Below are 17,757 nucleotides of genomic sequence, written 5' to 3'. Positions count from 1 at the left end.
AGGCTTATGCGCAGGAGGGTTTACCTGTGCCAGCCTCTGTTAAGGCTCATTCCACTCGTTCTGTGGGTCCCTCTTGGGCTGCTAGACGTGGCGCCTCCGCTGTTCAGCTGTGTAAGGCGGCTACTTGGTCTTCAATTCAGACGTTTTTGAGGTTTTATGCGTTTGACACCTTCGCCTCTCAGGATGCATCCTTTGGGCGCCGGGTACTCCTTTCAGCACAGGAGCGTCCCCGCCCTTAGTTGAACTGCTTTGGGACATCCCCAAGGTCAACCCTGTGGACCCCCTATGGACCCTGAAGTAGAAAACAAGAGATATGGTAAGAACTTACCTTTGTTATCTCTGTTTCTACGAAGTCCATAGGGTCCACAGGGCGCCCGCCCTGACGCACCTGGCTTCAAATGGGCTGTGTGGCTGGTCACCGGTTTTCCGTCTCCCATTTCTGTGAGTATGGTTTCTTGTGTGTTCCAGTCTTCCTTCTCTCTGTTTAGTCTCCTCCTCCGGCCTTAGCTGCTTACCAACTGAGGTGCCTGTGGCCGGGGCGGGGTATAGAGGAGGACGGACCCAAGTGCATCCTGGGAGCAGCAAAGCTTTAACTGCGTGGTGCCCGTGGATCCAGATCCAGCTATACCCCAAGGTCAACCCTGTGGACCCTATGGACTTCGTAGAAACAGAGATAACAAAGGTAAGTTCTTACCATATCTCTTGTTATCTGTCAGTTCTATGTTCATGACAGTGGGATTAATTGAGAGGTTGACGCAGTGTCAATGCTTGCGCAGTTGAACGATTGTTTGCTACAGCGCAAGCGCGAAAAGTCCTGAAAACCCCAATGGCGCATTCGTACCACGGAGAGAGATCACTGTTCCCTATGCGATTGTTCCCATTTGAGTTGGGGGCAGAAAGCCATGGGTGTTCCTGGGCGGTATCTACGGGCGTCATGAAGTGAACACAGAAAAGGGTTGTCTCATTGGCGTGTCAGTGAAAGCTTCTGTGTTCTCAAATGTAGAGTCGCAGCCACAGAGGACATATTTTAGAGAAGGAGACACTGGGTCAGCCATAGGGCGTTCTAAGTGTCGATGGTGATCACCATGGTCCACAGATTTTGAAAGTGGCCATAGCGATATTTATGTGTGTGTGTGTATGTATAGTGCATCTGGAAAGTATTCACAGTGCTTCACTTTTTCCACATTTTGTTATGTTACAGCCTTATTCAAAATGGAATATATTCATTTTTGTCCTCAAAATTCTACACACAGTACCCCATAATGACAATGTGTAAAAAGTTTTTTTGAGATCTTTGCAAATTTAATAAAAAAAAAAAACTAATGCTGGCCATACACTCTGCAATTATCGGGACGATCCGCCCGATATCGGCGGATCGCCGCGATAATTGTAGCGTGGGGGGGGCGACCGAGGGTTAAATATTGCTCGGTCGGGCATGCTGGATTGTCCAGCATGCCCGTCCGATGCGATATTTACCCGGTAACTGTCGGCCGCATCGGACAGTGTATGCCCAGCGCGGCCGACAGACAGACATTTCCTGTGTTCCTTCCTACGGAAGGAACAGGGAAATGTCTCCTCCCCCCCCCCCCCCCCCCCGGGGGCGGAGCGCAGATGTCTGCCGAATACACTGTGAGATTTCTCTCACAGTGTATGCCGCGGACATCTGCGGCTGGCAGCCGGCCAGATGAAATGTCTGTCGGTCTGACAGACATTTTATCTTGCCGTGTATGCCCAGCATTAGAAATCCCATGTACATAAGTATTCACAGCCTTTGCCATGAAGCTCAAAATTGAGCTCAGGTGCATCCTGTTTCCACTGACCATCCTTGAGATGTTCCTACAGCTTATTTGGAGTCCACCTGTGGTAAAATCAGTTGATTGGACATTTTCTGAAAATGGCTGTGCACCGACTCTTCCCATCCAACCTGATGGAGCTTGAGAGGTGCTGCAAAGAGGAATGGGCGAAACTGCCCAAAGATAGGTGTGCCAAGCTTGTGGCATCATATTCAAAAAGACTTGAGGCTGTAATTGCTGCCAAGGTGCATCAGCAAAGTATTGAGCAAAGGCTGTGAATACTTCTGTACATGGGATCTCTTAATTTTTTTTTTTTCAATTAAATTTGCAAAGATCTCAAAAACAACTTTTTACATGTTGTCATTATGGGGTATTGTGTGTAGAATTTTGAGGACAAAAATTTATTCCATTGTGGAATAAGGCTGTAACATAACAAAATGTGGAAAAAGTGACGCACTGTGAATACTTTCCAGATGCACTGTAATATATATATCACTACATAATTATGGCATTTGTGGATTGTAAATATCTCATTATGCAATCATTGTAATTTGTGTACCTGTCTAAATTGTTCATCTTGTATCTATGTAATCCTGTAAATTCTCTGCCTATATACGGCGCTATGGAGGTCTTTTGGTGCCATATAAACAAAAAATAACTGTTTTGGGAGTTATATATATGTGTGTATATATATATATATATATATATATATATATATATATATATATATATATATATATATATATATATAATTTATTTAGCTCCCTCATGTGACCCTCTAAGTGTACTACACCATCAACAAGTTTTAATATGGGTCATTTTAAAGTTGAATGTAGGTCTGTTTGTGGAGCATACATTTATACATTCCTGCTGAGTATGCTTAGTTAGTTAATGTAAGCAAGTTTAGCACATTGTTGGCATGCACACGAAGTGCAGCAAGCCTGTTGGAGAGTCAACCTAGTGAGAGTTATGAGAGGCATATATTTTGCATTTACCAGGGTGCTCGGTGTAAAGATATGTGTTGATGATAACACCAGCAGCACTAGCCAGACATTTCTGCTGTTTGTTTATTGACACATCAACATAATAATACTTTATTCATTACCATTGTGGCTGTATTATGTCAAGTTGAGGTTTTCTTATTTGACATTTCCATTTGGAGAAAGGATGCCGGAAAAAGGATTCCCACTGGCTATATAAAGTGACAAATGAGCTATGTGTGGGTGATTTTGTACGTGATTCTGAGTAGCACATAGCGGCAAATGTGGATGGATTGCTAAAGAAATGCTATTGCGACTGTACGTACGTCTTAAAACGTACTCATCGCACCAGGTGCGTAACTAGACGTAGGGGGGCCCATAGCAACATTTTCAAGGGATCCCTGCCCCCCCTCGGTCATGATTTTCGTGGAGTCCTCCAAGACTCCCAGCAGAGTTGACCATCTTCCACTTGACTTTCTTGTAAAGTGAGTAGAAGCTTTAATGACTCCATTCAATAGAGTTCTTGATAATTATACGAGTGCCACTGATAATAGGGCAATCCAGAGCTACGTTTCTGCTGTCCTGCTACTTATTTATGGTATGTTGGAAGATCTCGGCCCCACCAATGAAGAGCTGCCCATTCACTTTAGTCACCACACATCAGTAAGGAGAAGGCTTCCCAACTGTAAGCTATTACTGTCAGAGAGAACTATGAGCAGGGGGGATCCTGCTGGCAGCTTCTGGGACCTGCAACTTGGCAGTGCTGAAATTATAGATGCCAAATGTATCATAACTTATGACAACAGCACAGCAACTACCTATTACTGCAAGTTTGACAATAAAAGCAAATATCTAGATGCACATTTGAGCAATATCAGTAAGAAAAAGTCTTATTGTATGTCCATGCTACACCAGGGGCTATTCTCCCTAGTAAATTGTAAATGCAGTTACTTTCATAGTATAAAGATAACTTCCTATAGGGAATGCTGTATTACCTGTAAATGCCCTAATTATTTGGCAGATTTTTTTAATTTTGCAGTTTAATTCCAGCCACAAGTCAAACTTTGAAAGATTCGCTCTTCTCTAACATTAATCTAAAAACTGTTTCTGAGAAAGTGAAGATCAGGGTTGATCTCTCTAAATACAGTGAAAATGTGCTTCATGCAAATTTGTAGCTCAAAGCAGAGATCTTAAGCTACATCCAATGTTCCACTTCAAAGAGCCTTTAAGCTGGTACAGGATGGAGCTGTCGCTAATTGGCTGAATTGGAGGTTCCGCTGTCTAACGTTAGCAGCTGTTGTTCTTGTAGAGCATTCCGCCATTTACAGCGACCCATCAGATTTTCAGTTTGTACTAATTCTGTGTGGAATATAAAACCAAATGTCTGATTTGTTGCAAGAGACAACACAAGATGACTCAAGATTACAGAAATAAAGTAACCAATTGTAAGCACTAAAGAAAGTAAAGACTATATGTAGGATATAAGCTCCTACTACTACCCCTCGCCAGGCATAGAGGAAATAATTACAGGTCTAAGTGAAAAACTCAATAGACTAAAGTGTACCATGGAAAACAATTTTAGGTATTTTTGAATTATTGGAAGAGGTGCTATATATGTGTGAAATCAATGAAATTGGATCAGAGCGCCAAAAAGTGCCACAAAGTGTAAAAGACAGTGTATATGTTTAAAGTGCAAGTGCTAAAGTGCATAAAAAATGACCTAATTAAAGGAATAGTATAGTACCGACCAATGAGTAAGCATAAAACCAATACGGTTTATTTATAAAAGTATAAAGGTAGGGACATATATAGTATATAGACTGCGTAATGACAAGTAACAAATAACGAAATCAGACAATAAAATAATAAAAGAAGCATGGATAAGAACATAAAAAATATGAGTTTTAAAAACAATAAATGTCTTATCTTAGTTCAAGGAGAAGTATGGCAATGTGCCTTGGATATGGTCAGCTATTTATACCCTGCTGGGGGGATGAATGTCCCGCACTTTTTCAAAGTGCAATGTCACTTCCTATGACTTTCTTCCGGTTTGTCCGGAATGATAATAATAATAATGGGATAATACATATTAATAATAATAAAAGAATATCTAAAAGACTGGAGTCTAGATGATATAGACTTAAAACATTATCCACATATTCATTATTAGCGGTTGGAGCATTGTGTGAAAGTTCAGCAGCACTGCCCCATTTCTGGTGTGTGCGGGTCTTCCGTGTCTCACTACCGGTGACGTCAGGCGCTCATTTCCGCCCGGCGCCATCACCCACGTGTCCGTACGACACTTCAGATCCAGCTAATGGCGTGTAGTTGGATGTAAGCCTCGCGTTTACTCCACTCCTGGCAAGCCCGGTTTTCTCCAGTGCGCACGCGTAGTATCTTGGTGGCCATTTTGTTGAGAGATGCATAGAGATGCATAGGGTCATATCCTGGATAGCTCCCTGGATCGCAGACTTCCCCAATTGGCATTAGGGGATGCATCTTTACATCAAATTCACAAGCTGCGGAAGAGATGTCTTATAAAGTATTCCTCTTTATTAATGATATCAGTGGTTTATTTTTATTGTGTGAGTGATGTCATATGAAAAAACTGCTCCTCAAGAATTCTATAGTGGGGATCATATGAAGTGGCTAATCATTTATATGTATATACATGGAATTACAAAGTGGACAATAATTATCAGATAAGTGTATACATAAAGCGCTAGAAAGATTGCAGTAGATGCTGGAAAGGAACAGTTATAGGTGTACATATACGCTGTTAAGTACTCTGTATTGTATTCAGTACAGAATAACTATAAGGAAAATTGTAAACATAAAAGTGTGTACATAGACCTGCATATCTGTATAGAGTGCACATATATTCAATATTGCTACACAGATTAATATATGTGAAAATTTAAAGGACGCTTTTACTGAATGTTCGAGTAACATTTAATTGATGGAGTGTCGGTCCTATATAGGAAACATCAAGTGAGTCGCAAACAGGTTGTAGTAAAAGATATATATAATGGAAAATAAGGTAAGTCTTTAGAGAACATTGCTGTATTCTATATTGGATGTAGTATGGAAATCATCCATTGGACGACAGTAGTTCCAAATTGGATAGAAGATAGTTCTTAGAATCTCAGTTGTAGGATTGCATCTTTTGATGGATAGATAAACAGTACGCCCCTAAAAGGGAAGTGATGTATACGGTCGATATTGCAGATGGGAAAGATCTACAGCACCTGATATTCCCTGTTGGTCTCTCAGCAGGTACTGATCAGACTCACACTTTATAGCTTCCAAGATCAGACGAGATTGGGCATATTTAGTGTGATATGGCTGTAGATACAGGTACCTTCTTGCAAAAAGACACTCTGACATCACTACCCCACATGAGCCGGGCTGAAACTGTTTATATGAAAGGAGCAATTTCGTAGCTGTCGTTAAAGCCTTGAGGATATAATGTTTGTAGCTCAAAAATCCAGAACATTTCTCTTCTGGATCATTTGTTTGAAAGGTCTCCACCCCTTTCTCCTAAGTTAACATGTTCCAGAGCTTTAAAGGTCATCTCTTCAGGATTCGATGCATGATGTTCAGTAAAGTGTTTGTATACCAGATGTCCTTCCACTTTGTTTTTGAAGTTGCGGACATGTTCTTGGATTCTGAGTTTTAGAGCTCTTAGTTTTTCCCACACACTTAACTCCGCATGTACATTCTAGTATATAGATGATAGAAGTGGAATTACAATTAATATGTTGTTTTATTTTGTATTCCTTTGAATCGTTAAAGTTCCTAAAAGTCTTCCTCTGTGGATGTAGGTACCTGCAAATGCTACATATGCCGCACTTGTAGCAACCAGGATATTTAGAGAAAACACTGACTTGTTGTACCTTATTATTGTGCAGCATGCTAGGGGCTAAGATGTCCTTCAAGTTTCTGGCTTTTTTAAAAACAATAGGTGGTTTGGGAGGTAAGGAGTCTTTTAAAATGGGATCCATTTTCAGTATATGCCAATGTTTATTCAGAGAGTCTTTGATCCTTCGTTCCTATGCATTATAAGTGGTGATGAAAAGCATAAAATCTCTCTTTTTTATCATCTGTTTTTTTGTATGTGAGTAGTTCACTTCTTTCCATGGCCATGGTTTTACTTGCTGCTTCCACTATGATGATAGCTGGATATTCTTATCTGTAAAGCGTTGTTTATAAAGTTGTATTTGTTTGTTGCACGTATTAGTTCTAGTGCAGTTACGTCTGAGCCTATGGAATTGGGAAAAGGGAATGTTGTTTTTCCAGTTTTTCAGATGCCCACTTTTGTAATGTAAATAGCTGTTGGAATCATCTTCTTTAATATAATTCTTGGTCACTACTTCTTCTTCTTCTCCGTTAAGTACCAGATCTTGAAATTCAATGGATGATTTGTTGATTTTCATAGTGAATTTCAAGTTCATATCATTACAAGATATATGTTTAAAAAAATCATTAAAAGAGTTCTCAAATCCATCCCAGATAATTAAAATGTCGTCTATGTACCTTTTGTATAGTTTTATTTGACCTTTGTATGTATCGTCCATATAAATACATTTTGTTTCCCTGCTCCCCATAAAAAGATTGGCGAAGCTGGGGGCAAAGATGGTCCCCATTGCCGTGCCACACGTTTGTAGATAAAAGTCGTCTAAAAATTTTAAATAATTGTGATTTAAAATAAACTTGATAAGATCACATATAAAATCCTTATGTAATGGGGTGATGGAGTCATCCTTATTTAGAAAATCTCTGCATGCTTGGATACCCTTAGAGTGTTCGATGCATGTATAAAGTGATTGAACATTATTGTAATCCATATATAGTTCTCATTCCATTTAATGTCTTGCATGATTTGTAGGACATTTGTTGTGTCTCTTAGGTATGAGTCCAGAGATTGCACATATTTTGTTACAAAGATATCAACATATTCTGATACATGAGACTTGCGGGAATCAGTACCCGCTATGATGGGTCTTCCTGGTGGTTTTTCTAAAGATTTGTGGATCTTCGGAAAGAAGTAAAATATGGGGGTAATAGGGTTGGTTTGCATGAGGTACTGGAATTCATCTTTAGTAGGTTTTTGTGAAGCCCAAACACCAGTAATCGTCTTAGGGCCTGATTCAGAGCCACTCGTAAGCGGCAGCTCGTTCGCTCTGAGCGATGTTTGCCCAACTGCGCATGCGTACGGATCGTTATACGCATGCGCGAACCACTCAGTGCGGCCGAAATTCATGTGCTCGCAAAATAGCGAATGCCTGCTAATTTGAGTGACAGAAAGAGGCGTATGTGGGTGGTAACAGGGGAAGGTGCTTGAAAACGGGGAGTGGAGATCCGATCGCAGGCGTGCTTAAAGGTCAAAACGGGCGTTTTATGGGTGTGCATATTTAAAACAGCAGCGTCATTGACCACATCACTGGGTTATTTTATAGCCAGAACTGCTCGCAAAATTGTGGTAGCAAAAACCAACCACAAGAATAGCGAGCAGTTCATACTCTGTTCGATGTACTCGATTAATCTAATAAATAGCGGACATGACGTAGGATGCGAGCGGCCAGGGGGCGTAGTTTCCTAAAAAACGACCGCAAGTTTTGTACGCTTGTTCAGACCTAGAGGCGTGAACAGACCGCAAACAGCGAACGGTTCATTTGAATAGCCACCCCTATTTTCTGGACGAGCGAGCGCTAATTGCGTCCGGCTCTGAATCAGGCCCTTAGTTCCTCAATGTACTTTTCTGTAGGATCTCTACTTAGAAGTTTATAAGATGTTCTATCCCCTAGCAGCCGATTGGCCTCTTCTAAATAGAAGGAGCGATCCATTATAACCAACCCTCCCCCTTTGTCAGCTGGTTTTGTGACTATTTCCTTGTTTTCTTGTAGTCTTTTGATGGCCTCTTTTTCTCTTTTGTTGAGATTATTTTTATTATCATGTGGTAGGTCAATATCGCAAAGATCCTTTTTAACCAATTCATAGAATATATTGACGTGGTTCCCTTTTGATTCACTGGGGTAATACTTGGATTTTCCCTTTAAACCTGATTTTGAAGTCTCTTTATTGTAGTTAGATATAATACATTACATTATATCTAACTACATCCTTTCTGAGAAAATGTCTCTGGAGTGTAATGTTTGTGATAAATTTATTGAGATCTATAAAGATTTCGAATCTGTTAATTTTTTGTGTGGGTGCAAAATTGAGACCCTTATTAAGAAGTGAGATCTCAGACTGATTGAGTTTGTGTGTGGAGAGGTTGAATATACCTTTCTCACTTTGTGGGTTTATTTGAAGTATTTCCTTTTGTGAAGTCTTCCTCCCACAGCCTCGTCTTCCTCTTGTTCTAGACTTCTTTTTTTCATTGGTGATGCTAATTTTGTAGTCTCTTTGAAAAAACTTTTTTTCGGATGATGTGTTCTTGGGTGCGTGCCAGGCGATAAAAAAGAATCAGTGTCACTGTTAGATTCTAATCTTTGTAGTTGAGAGAATCTATTCTGTGTGAATGTGGTCCTGGTCGTTGAAGGTTCATATTCGTCTTCATAATTCCTAGGGTTCATATTATATGTAGATCTCTTCCAGTTGTTAGCAGTTAGTGAAAATTGTTGTATGCGTAGTGATGGTCCTTGATGTCTGCTCCAGTCTTTGATCTTATTGGATTCATAATCCCGTTTATCCCGTGTGAACTCTTTTTCTTTTCCTCTCATAACATTCTCCTCAATCTTTTCCAGTTTTTTGTTCAAAACTTTCTCATTAATTTTGAAATCCTCTTTATCTTTTAGTTTATCCATGATGGTCTCTTTATGTTTGATGTCTGTTTCTATAGAGGTCAGCATTTTCCTTTTTTCATGTATAATAAGCTTCATTAAATTAATGGAGCAAGTGTGTAATACATGGTCCCATTCTTTAATAAATTCCGTATTGTTCATTCCGAACGTGGTTTTTTTTAATAGCCTGAGGCCTCTTGGGATCCTGTCAACTGAAATGTAGTGTTCCAGGCCTTTGATGTCCCACCACGTTTTGATTTCCTTGGTGATCAGTTTTTCCATCTCCCAAAAAAGTGTATCTGTATTAGAATCAAGGTGGCTATTGACTGGTTCGGCTATTAGTTTTGTTAAAGATTTTTTGACAGAAGTCAGTTCTTTTTGTGGTGCGGTCATTTGTTCTAAACATGTTTAAGATAATATGATGTGAATAAGTAACTCACGTTAACTGTCAGCTCAATTGAAAATATAACCAATGGTATATGTAACTAGTAGATTCTTTAGAGTGCCAGAAAATTGTGGTTTACCATAAAAACATATATTAGTGTGTTCTAAAAGTGATAATAATGCATATAGAAGTATCAAATATGACATAAAAAAGGGGGGGCACCCCCCGGGAATATATGGGGTGTCAGCTCAATCCAATAAAAAATAAGGGGTGGTAAGCCCCTTAGAAAATTGTGAAATCAATGAAACTGGATCAGAATGCCAAAAAGTGCCACAAAGTGTAAAATACAGTGTATATGTTTAAAGTGCAAGTGCTAAAGTGCATAAAAAATGACCTAATTAAAGGAATAGTATAGTACCGACCAATGAGTAAGCATAAAAACAATACGGTTTATTTATAAAAGTATAGAAGTAGGGACATATATACTATACAGACTGCGTAATGACAAATAACGAAATAAGACAAATAAATAATAAAAGAAGCATGGATAAGAACATAAAAAATATGAGTTTTAAAAACAATAAATGTCTTATCTTAGTTCAAGGAGAAGTATGGCAATGTAGTAAGGCAGCCAACGCGTTTCGTCTCAGACTTCTTCAAGGGGATAATGTGCCTTGGATATGGTCAGCTATTTATACCCTGCTGGGGGGATGAATGTCCCGCACTTTTTCAAAGTGCAATGTCACTTCCTATGACTTTCTTCCGGTTTGTCCGGAATGATAATAATAATAATAATGGGATAATACATATTAATAATAATAAAAGAATATCTAAAAGACTGGAGTCTAGATGATATAGACTTAAAACATTATCCACATATTCATTATTAGCGGTTGGAGCATTGTGTGAAAGTTCAGCAGCACTGCCCCATTTCTGGTGTGTGCGGGTCTTCCGTGTCTCACTACCGGTGACGTCAGGCGCTCATTTCCGCCCGGCGCCATCACCCACGTGTCCGTACGACACTTCAGATCCAGCTAATGGCGTGTAGTTGGATGTAAGCCTCGCGTTTACTCCACTCCTGGCAAGCCCGGTTTTCTCCAGTGCGCACGCGTAGTATCTTGGTGGCCATTTTGTTGGTGGATATTCGGATAATAAGCAATGAGATGCAGGGCCGTAGCTAGGGTAGTGCGGCTGGTGCCATCGCACAGGGCATGGGGCGCTGTTTGGGCATGTCAATTTTCTGTTTATTATCATTCTTGCTTGTAGCTTCCTCTTATTTCATCCCCAGCATCTCTTGGCCTCTCCTATCTCTTCCCTGGCCCTTCCCCATGAAGCCATGGCCCTTACTACATTGCCATACTACTCCTTGAAATAAGATAAGACATTTATTGTTTTTAAAACTCATATTTTTATGTTCTTATCCATGCTTCTTTTATTATTTTATTGTCTGATTTCGTTATTTGTTACTTGTCATTACGCAGTCTGTATACTATATATGTCCTTACTTTTATAAATAAACCGTATTGTTTTTATGCTTACTCATTGGTTGGTACTATACTATTCCTTTAATTAGGTCATTTTTTATGCACTTTAGCACTTGCACTTTAAACATATACACTGTCTTTTACACTTTGTGGCACTTTTTGGCGCTCTGATCCAGTTTCATTGATTTCACAATTTTCTAAGGGGCTTACCACCCCTTATTTTTTATTGTAATGGGCTGACACTCCATATATTCCCGGGGGATGCCCCCCCCTTTTTTATGTCATATTTGGTACTTCTATATGCATTATCACTTTTAGAACACACTAATATATGTTTATATGGTAAACCACAATTTTCTATTGCTCTAAAGAATCTACTAGTTACATATATATATATATATATATATATATATATATATATATATATATATAAACAAACAGCAAGCAGTGGCACTCGGAGTCATCCAACGGTAGAAAAAGTTTCATTCACCTTGACAGAGGGGCTTGTTTGTCCCGAAACGTTGGTAATGTGATTTGTTCACAGTAAACACTTTTTCTACCGTTGGATGACTCCGAGTGCCACTGCTTGCCGTTTGTTTGTACTCGTTTACTCAGAGGGCACCGGAGCAAGTTGATATACTGCTATAGAGTGCCAGTCTTTTACCGTCATTTATATATATATATATATATATATATATATATATAGCGGCTCCCTTACCCTGTCAGGTGTTTCTCACTTGGTGATTGGATCATGTGTGCCGCCCCAACCAAGCTTTGTGGGGCCTAATGCCGAGTTGGATAAATATCCTATCCAATATGATGAATGCTAAAAACAAAGATGCACAGAAAAATAGCCTATTTACTCCCATATAGTGAGGCATATGCATCATTAGATGCATGTAGGTGTGCGCCAGTAGCATATGCGCACAGTTTACGAAAAGATCTGGCTGAAACTGACATCCCATCTCCATCTGCATGAAGTCAGCCAACGCACCCATGACACCCCCATGAGACAGAAGAGGTCTGTGTGATCACAGGGTCGCCACCCAGAAGTGCCCATCTCACAGACAGTGTGGTCCGTGGACAGATGGATCATTCCGTACACACAGGTGATCTCCATGCATGTGTGGATACCAGATCAGGTGCATGAGCCTAGTGCTGGGTATACATTATACGATCTGCCCGATATCAGCGGATTGCCCCGATAATTGCACTGTGTGTGTGGGCGACCAAGGGTAAAATATTGATCGGTCAGGATCGTACAGCATGCCCGTATTTTGTAAGTTAAATGTCGGCCGGTATTTCCCCTGTTCTTTCGCAGGGAAGGAACGGGGAAATGTTTTCTCCCCAGGGGAGGAGGGCAGATATCAGGACCAATACACTTTGCAATATCTCACAGTGTATGCCCGCTATATATGCAGGGTGTCAGGCATTTTATCTGGCAGTGTATGCCCAGAATTAGCCATTAGCACAGTATGTAGGAGTCCGCAAGATCCATGCGCAATGCGACTTCGTGCTAGTCACAATCAGTCTCATTGGGAGCAAATATCACTATTTATACCTATTTTCTTGGCTGTATAAGTTCATATTTATGAATAAAAAAATGTAATGACAGGTAAACAAATTGCTATTGTAGCCCACCTAGTTCCACATAAACAATGACAGGGTTAGATTTATCTGTTCATCAGCACAAAGGAAATTAGTTTAATAATATATAATAATACATAATACTATAAAATATATTTAATTAGTTTTTTAATGCCTTATTATTATATAAAGTATGGTAACAGGAGTGTTGTGCCGTGATGGGGCAGTGAATTTTCTGGGATCCTCTGCAGTCCTGCAACAATGCATCAACCTACTGATACTATGTGCAAGCAAGTTTTATTTGTGCTGGCTTGCAGCAGCTAAGGAAGCGGGGGTGGTGCAGGAATTGCAGAGCTGATGCGGATGTGTAACGGCTGGTGGGAATCACCCACCAGGAGACCCAGTTGTTGGTTGCCTAACTGGTTATCTGTCTTCCCACCCCTTTAATCCAGCTCTTGCGGTGGGGAAAACAAGCATTGTTTTGGATGAGTTGACTCTTGGCTCCATGTATATGGCATAGGCAAACGCAGGGGGGGTTTCTGTCTTTCTGGAAACCCCCCTCCCCAGCACACACCATGACCACAATAGAAATAGTAATATAATAGAATGTTACTAGTGCTGCATGTTCTCAGTATCACAAATGAAATGATTAGCACCAACTGTGGATCTTTAAAAATGTGTCAGCCAGTAATAAATATACCTGTGCACCGACTAGGAGATGTGGAAACATGCACTGTTAGGGGTGCACTGCTATAGACCATCAATAGGGTTAATAATTAATACTGTATAATAATACACTATCCAGTACATAAGGAGACTTGTATGTACATACAGTATATGTCCAGGGCAGTGATAAGTTCTTCTGCTGCTCCCTCAGACTCCCGGACTTGCTCCAATGCTCAGGAATGGTGCCCACATCTGAAAAAAAACATTCTGCTCAGACAGGATGGCCCTACTGCCGCATCTAATGGCATACTGTGATTGCTGGTCCTGTATATGCTGGAATTATGCAACACAATATACTTTGTATGTAACATATTAAAGCTGGATAAGTGCTAATTATGCCCTCTTCATGGACAGGCCACACTCACTCTAAAATCAAGCATTTGGAAACCCCCCTCTAGAAATCCTGCGTTTGCCCCTGTATGGGGTAGAGGATCTTGGAGAGAGCCCCACCACTTGTCATTTGTGTGTGTGTGTGGCATATCTTAAGCTGGCCACACACTAGACCAACTTACATCCAACTAGTTGATTGGTTGGAATGAAAATCTGGTAAGGGATGAAAGCAAATGACAATCTGCAATTTTCTCCCAAACGCCGGAAAATGGACTAAAAACTGTTGTTTGAACAAATTGTTTTGATCAAACCTTTAATAAACTTGTCTGACGACCATTTTCATCTGTTTTCTGGCATTTAGGAGCAAACTGCTGATCATCATTTACTCCCATACGTTACCAGATTTTCATTCCAAACAATCAACTAGTTGGATGAAAGTTGGTCTAGTGTGTGGCCAGCTTAAGTTTAGAAAGGTTGCTATAGGCAGGGATGGGCCTTTGATACGACTATCACTCATCCTTCATATAAGTTCACCCTCAAATTGCAATTGTGCACCAGGTACATTAAATAATTGACCCATTAGACTTCATTTATTCTAATTGACATACACAAAAGATCAATTTAGTGGTCCGAGTTACTTACAACAATAATGTAATAGCGATTGTCAACGTAGATCACTTTTATTTCCGTTTTGATTATCACAGGGACTTGCATGCCAAACCTAAGACAGCTGAAGCTGAACAACAGTATGATATTGTCCGTTAGGTAAGTCGTTTGTTGCTTATTTGGGTTGTATTTCATTTGAAATTTCCATAGATTAAATCAGACTAATTTAATAAGCACTGTATGTGATATTCTACTACACAGCTTTTCAGTAAGGATATCACTATAGTCCGGTACTTTGTTACCAGATGATTTTGTTGTGAATTTACCTAGGTAGGGATTAAAGTCAAAGTTAATGATACCACCAGAAATCGAATTTTCTGTGACAGGGACACAGCCCACAGAGGGATGGGGTGGGGGAGGCTACATCACTAATTCAGACAAAGTATTTTGACATTTTAGTTTATTCTTTAAGTGTGTCCAGTTATATTGTAAAGTACTATTTGAATGCATAAATATTTAATGTTTCTGAGACTGTATTCATGATGTACTAATGGCATTTTGTATTTCTAGAGACCTTGGTACATCACTGTCACATCTGCAAGTCCTCTGGATGGCACGATGTGGCCTCACAGACCTGGATGGCATCGCCTCTTTCTTCTCCTTAAAGGTAAAGTTGATATTGCACTTTTTTATTTTATTTAATTTTTTTCCTTTTTCTTCAACAAATAATTCCCATCCAGCCAATGGCACAAACTCCTACAAATTATTAGTAAATTAATGGGGCGTTGAGCCTACAAGAGGCTGGTCTACTGTGGTGGAAAGGCATCTTTTAACAGTCCCAAACATTTCTGGTGGATTATAAGACTTCTGATACACCAGCACGCACATTATTTAAAGGGATGTTATCAGTTGTTGTTGTTGTTGTTGTTGTTGTTTTTAATCATTTTAGGTGAAAACTATACCTACTTTTTTAGGATTTCCCTCTGGAAGGAGAAGTCCAAGGGAGTATAGCACCGCGCAGCGAGGGGTTAAGCGTTAATGCTACTTGCTTTTAATTGGTCAAGACTACGCCTTTGACTGTGTACTTTTGCAGGATTTAGTAGGGTGGTTTACTCAACTGCTACTGCATGAGTACTCCACAAAATCAGTGAGTTTCCCAGACATTCCAGGAGAGTAGATAGTATGGTCTAATCACAAATAAAAAACAATTATGCAACAGAAATGATAATGCAGTGGTTCCCAAACTGTGCGCCGTGGCACCCTGGGGTGCCACAATTTACTTTACTTTACTACATTTTTTTCTGAATAAACTTTTGGCTTAGGGGTGCCTTGAAAACAATGCTGATACTCTAGGGTGCCGTGGTTCAAAAAAGTTTGGGAACCTCTGGGTTAATGCATAGTTAAACATGCCTTGGTTACAGTAAATCACAAAGTATGTTACACTGCCCCTTTAATGAATGTATCTTGTGCTATGCTTTTGCCTTTGTTTGGACTTGAGGCTGTTACTTACAACATATTGACCATTACAGGAGCTGTACTTGGCTTACAATGATCTGGGGGACCTCAGTCAGGTGAGCATGCTTGAGAATCTGGAGATCCTTGATCTAGAGGGGAACAACATTGACCGCATAAGCGAGCTGCAGTACCTGGCACTGTGCAGCAATCTAAGATCACTCACTGTAGAAGGCAACCCCATATGTGTCCGACCAAGTCCTGGAGACACTGAGGTAACTTCCTAATGATTTATTAATGTACAGTTTGTATGCAGTGGACCATGATAACCACTAATAGGACCTTGCAAGTTTGCCTGTGAATAATTGTAGATGATAGTGGGTACCTCCAGTATCGTACCAAGACTGCTACACAATTCAACGCAGTCCACCTCTTTTACTTACTGTATGTGCTGTTCCAGCAACATCTGGGTTAAGTACCCAGCTCTAAATGATGACAGGAGAGTTGTAATGAAGGCCGATGCTGAGAACGGCATCTATTCTGTGTTGAGTTCCATCTGTCCCCAGACAGATTCTAACAAGGTTATCAACCCGTCTGTCTGTCTCCGGCTCAACAGCCTGATCTGATTTCACCTCTGTTGAGATCATCTCCTCTGGTGATCTCACGTCTAAGATACCAAGAGCCCAAGCCCCTGGTAAAATCATATTTATTATATGTATTATTATTGTTTTTGTATTTCTGTGTTATGTTAATCAGTAGAAAATAGCTATGCACTAAAACAATGGTGTTTTTTTTTTTAATTGATTACGTAGTAATTTATACTGTGTTAATGAAAAATTCCGTATTTTTGTAAAAGGAAGGGGGGTATCTTAGTGTTTTTTTCTATAGTACTGTCTTTACTGCTGTATTGTTGGAGATGTTTGGTTATTTGAAGCTGTTATCAAGGCTTGTTATGTGTAACTGCTAAAAACACAATGAGGGGTATTCAATTTGGGAGCGAAAAGTCCGTGCTGGACTTTTCGCTCCACATCGGAGATTTTCCTGGGATAAAGTAACGGGCGCGCGCCCACTTTATCACCGTATTCAATATAAAACCTATGAAAACGGGAAGCTGCGAAGTGGGATCTGTCTACAAAAACGTAATTTTCCTGGAATAAATTGTAGGACCCCCCTAAAGTTATAAAAACATGGGGGATCACTATGGATACCCCGTTTTAGCCTGCAAATGAAAGTCGGGGATTTAAATAGCCGCAAGCAGGTGTTTTTTCCCAACATTGAAGAAGTGTTGCAGAAGAGCACTTAGGTGCTTCTTTTTTCTTCGTTTTTTTAAGTGGTCCCATCAAATTTGGGGTACATGAAAATGGGTACTAGCATATTTTATGTCCCTAAAGTACGTTTTAAAAAATTCTGCAACTATGCACCTGCCGCTAATAGCCTATTCTAGAAAACACCTGCCGCATACTTGCAGAATAGCCCTGAACCTATTTCCCTATTTAAACACTTTTTTCCCATTTTATTTTTTTCACCCCAATTTTTAAATTAATTTTTTGGGGTGTCCCTATTTTTTTTTTAAACTTTTTTTGAAACAGTTATTTTTAACATGTCATTCCCAAGGGTGCAGGCTATTTT

The 17,757-nt window shown here is 39.9% G+C and overlaps 1 protein-coding gene across 9 annotated transcripts in view; it reads left to right on the top strand.

Moving 5' to 3' along the window:
• LRRC56 (leucine rich repeat containing 56) overlaps positions 1 to 17,757 on the top strand; it is an 82,509-nt gene that overhangs the window by 46,617 nt on the left and 18,135 nt on the right. For all 9 annotated transcript variants that reach the window (XM_088471009.1, XM_088471010.1, XM_088471011.1 and 6 more), the window contains 3 exons: positions 14,775 to 14,835; positions 15,247 to 15,343; positions 16,206 to 16,403. In XM_088471009.1, the coding sequence (XP_088327135.1) occupies positions 14,775 to 14,835; positions 15,247 to 15,343; positions 16,206 to 16,403 (356 nt within the window). The remainder of the gene's footprint in view (positions 1 to 14,774; positions 14,836 to 15,246; positions 15,344 to 16,205; positions 16,404 to 17,757) is intronic.

Source organism: Taudactylus pleione, unplaced genomic scaffold (assembly GCF_031769625.1).
Source record: "Taudactylus pleione unplaced genomic scaffold, aTauple2 ptg000109l, whole genome shotgun sequence".
NCBI classification, from domain to species: domain Eukaryota; kingdom Metazoa; phylum Chordata; class Amphibia; order Anura; family Myobatrachidae; genus Taudactylus; species Taudactylus pleione.
This window is presented reverse-complemented; position numbering and strand designations above follow the sequence as displayed.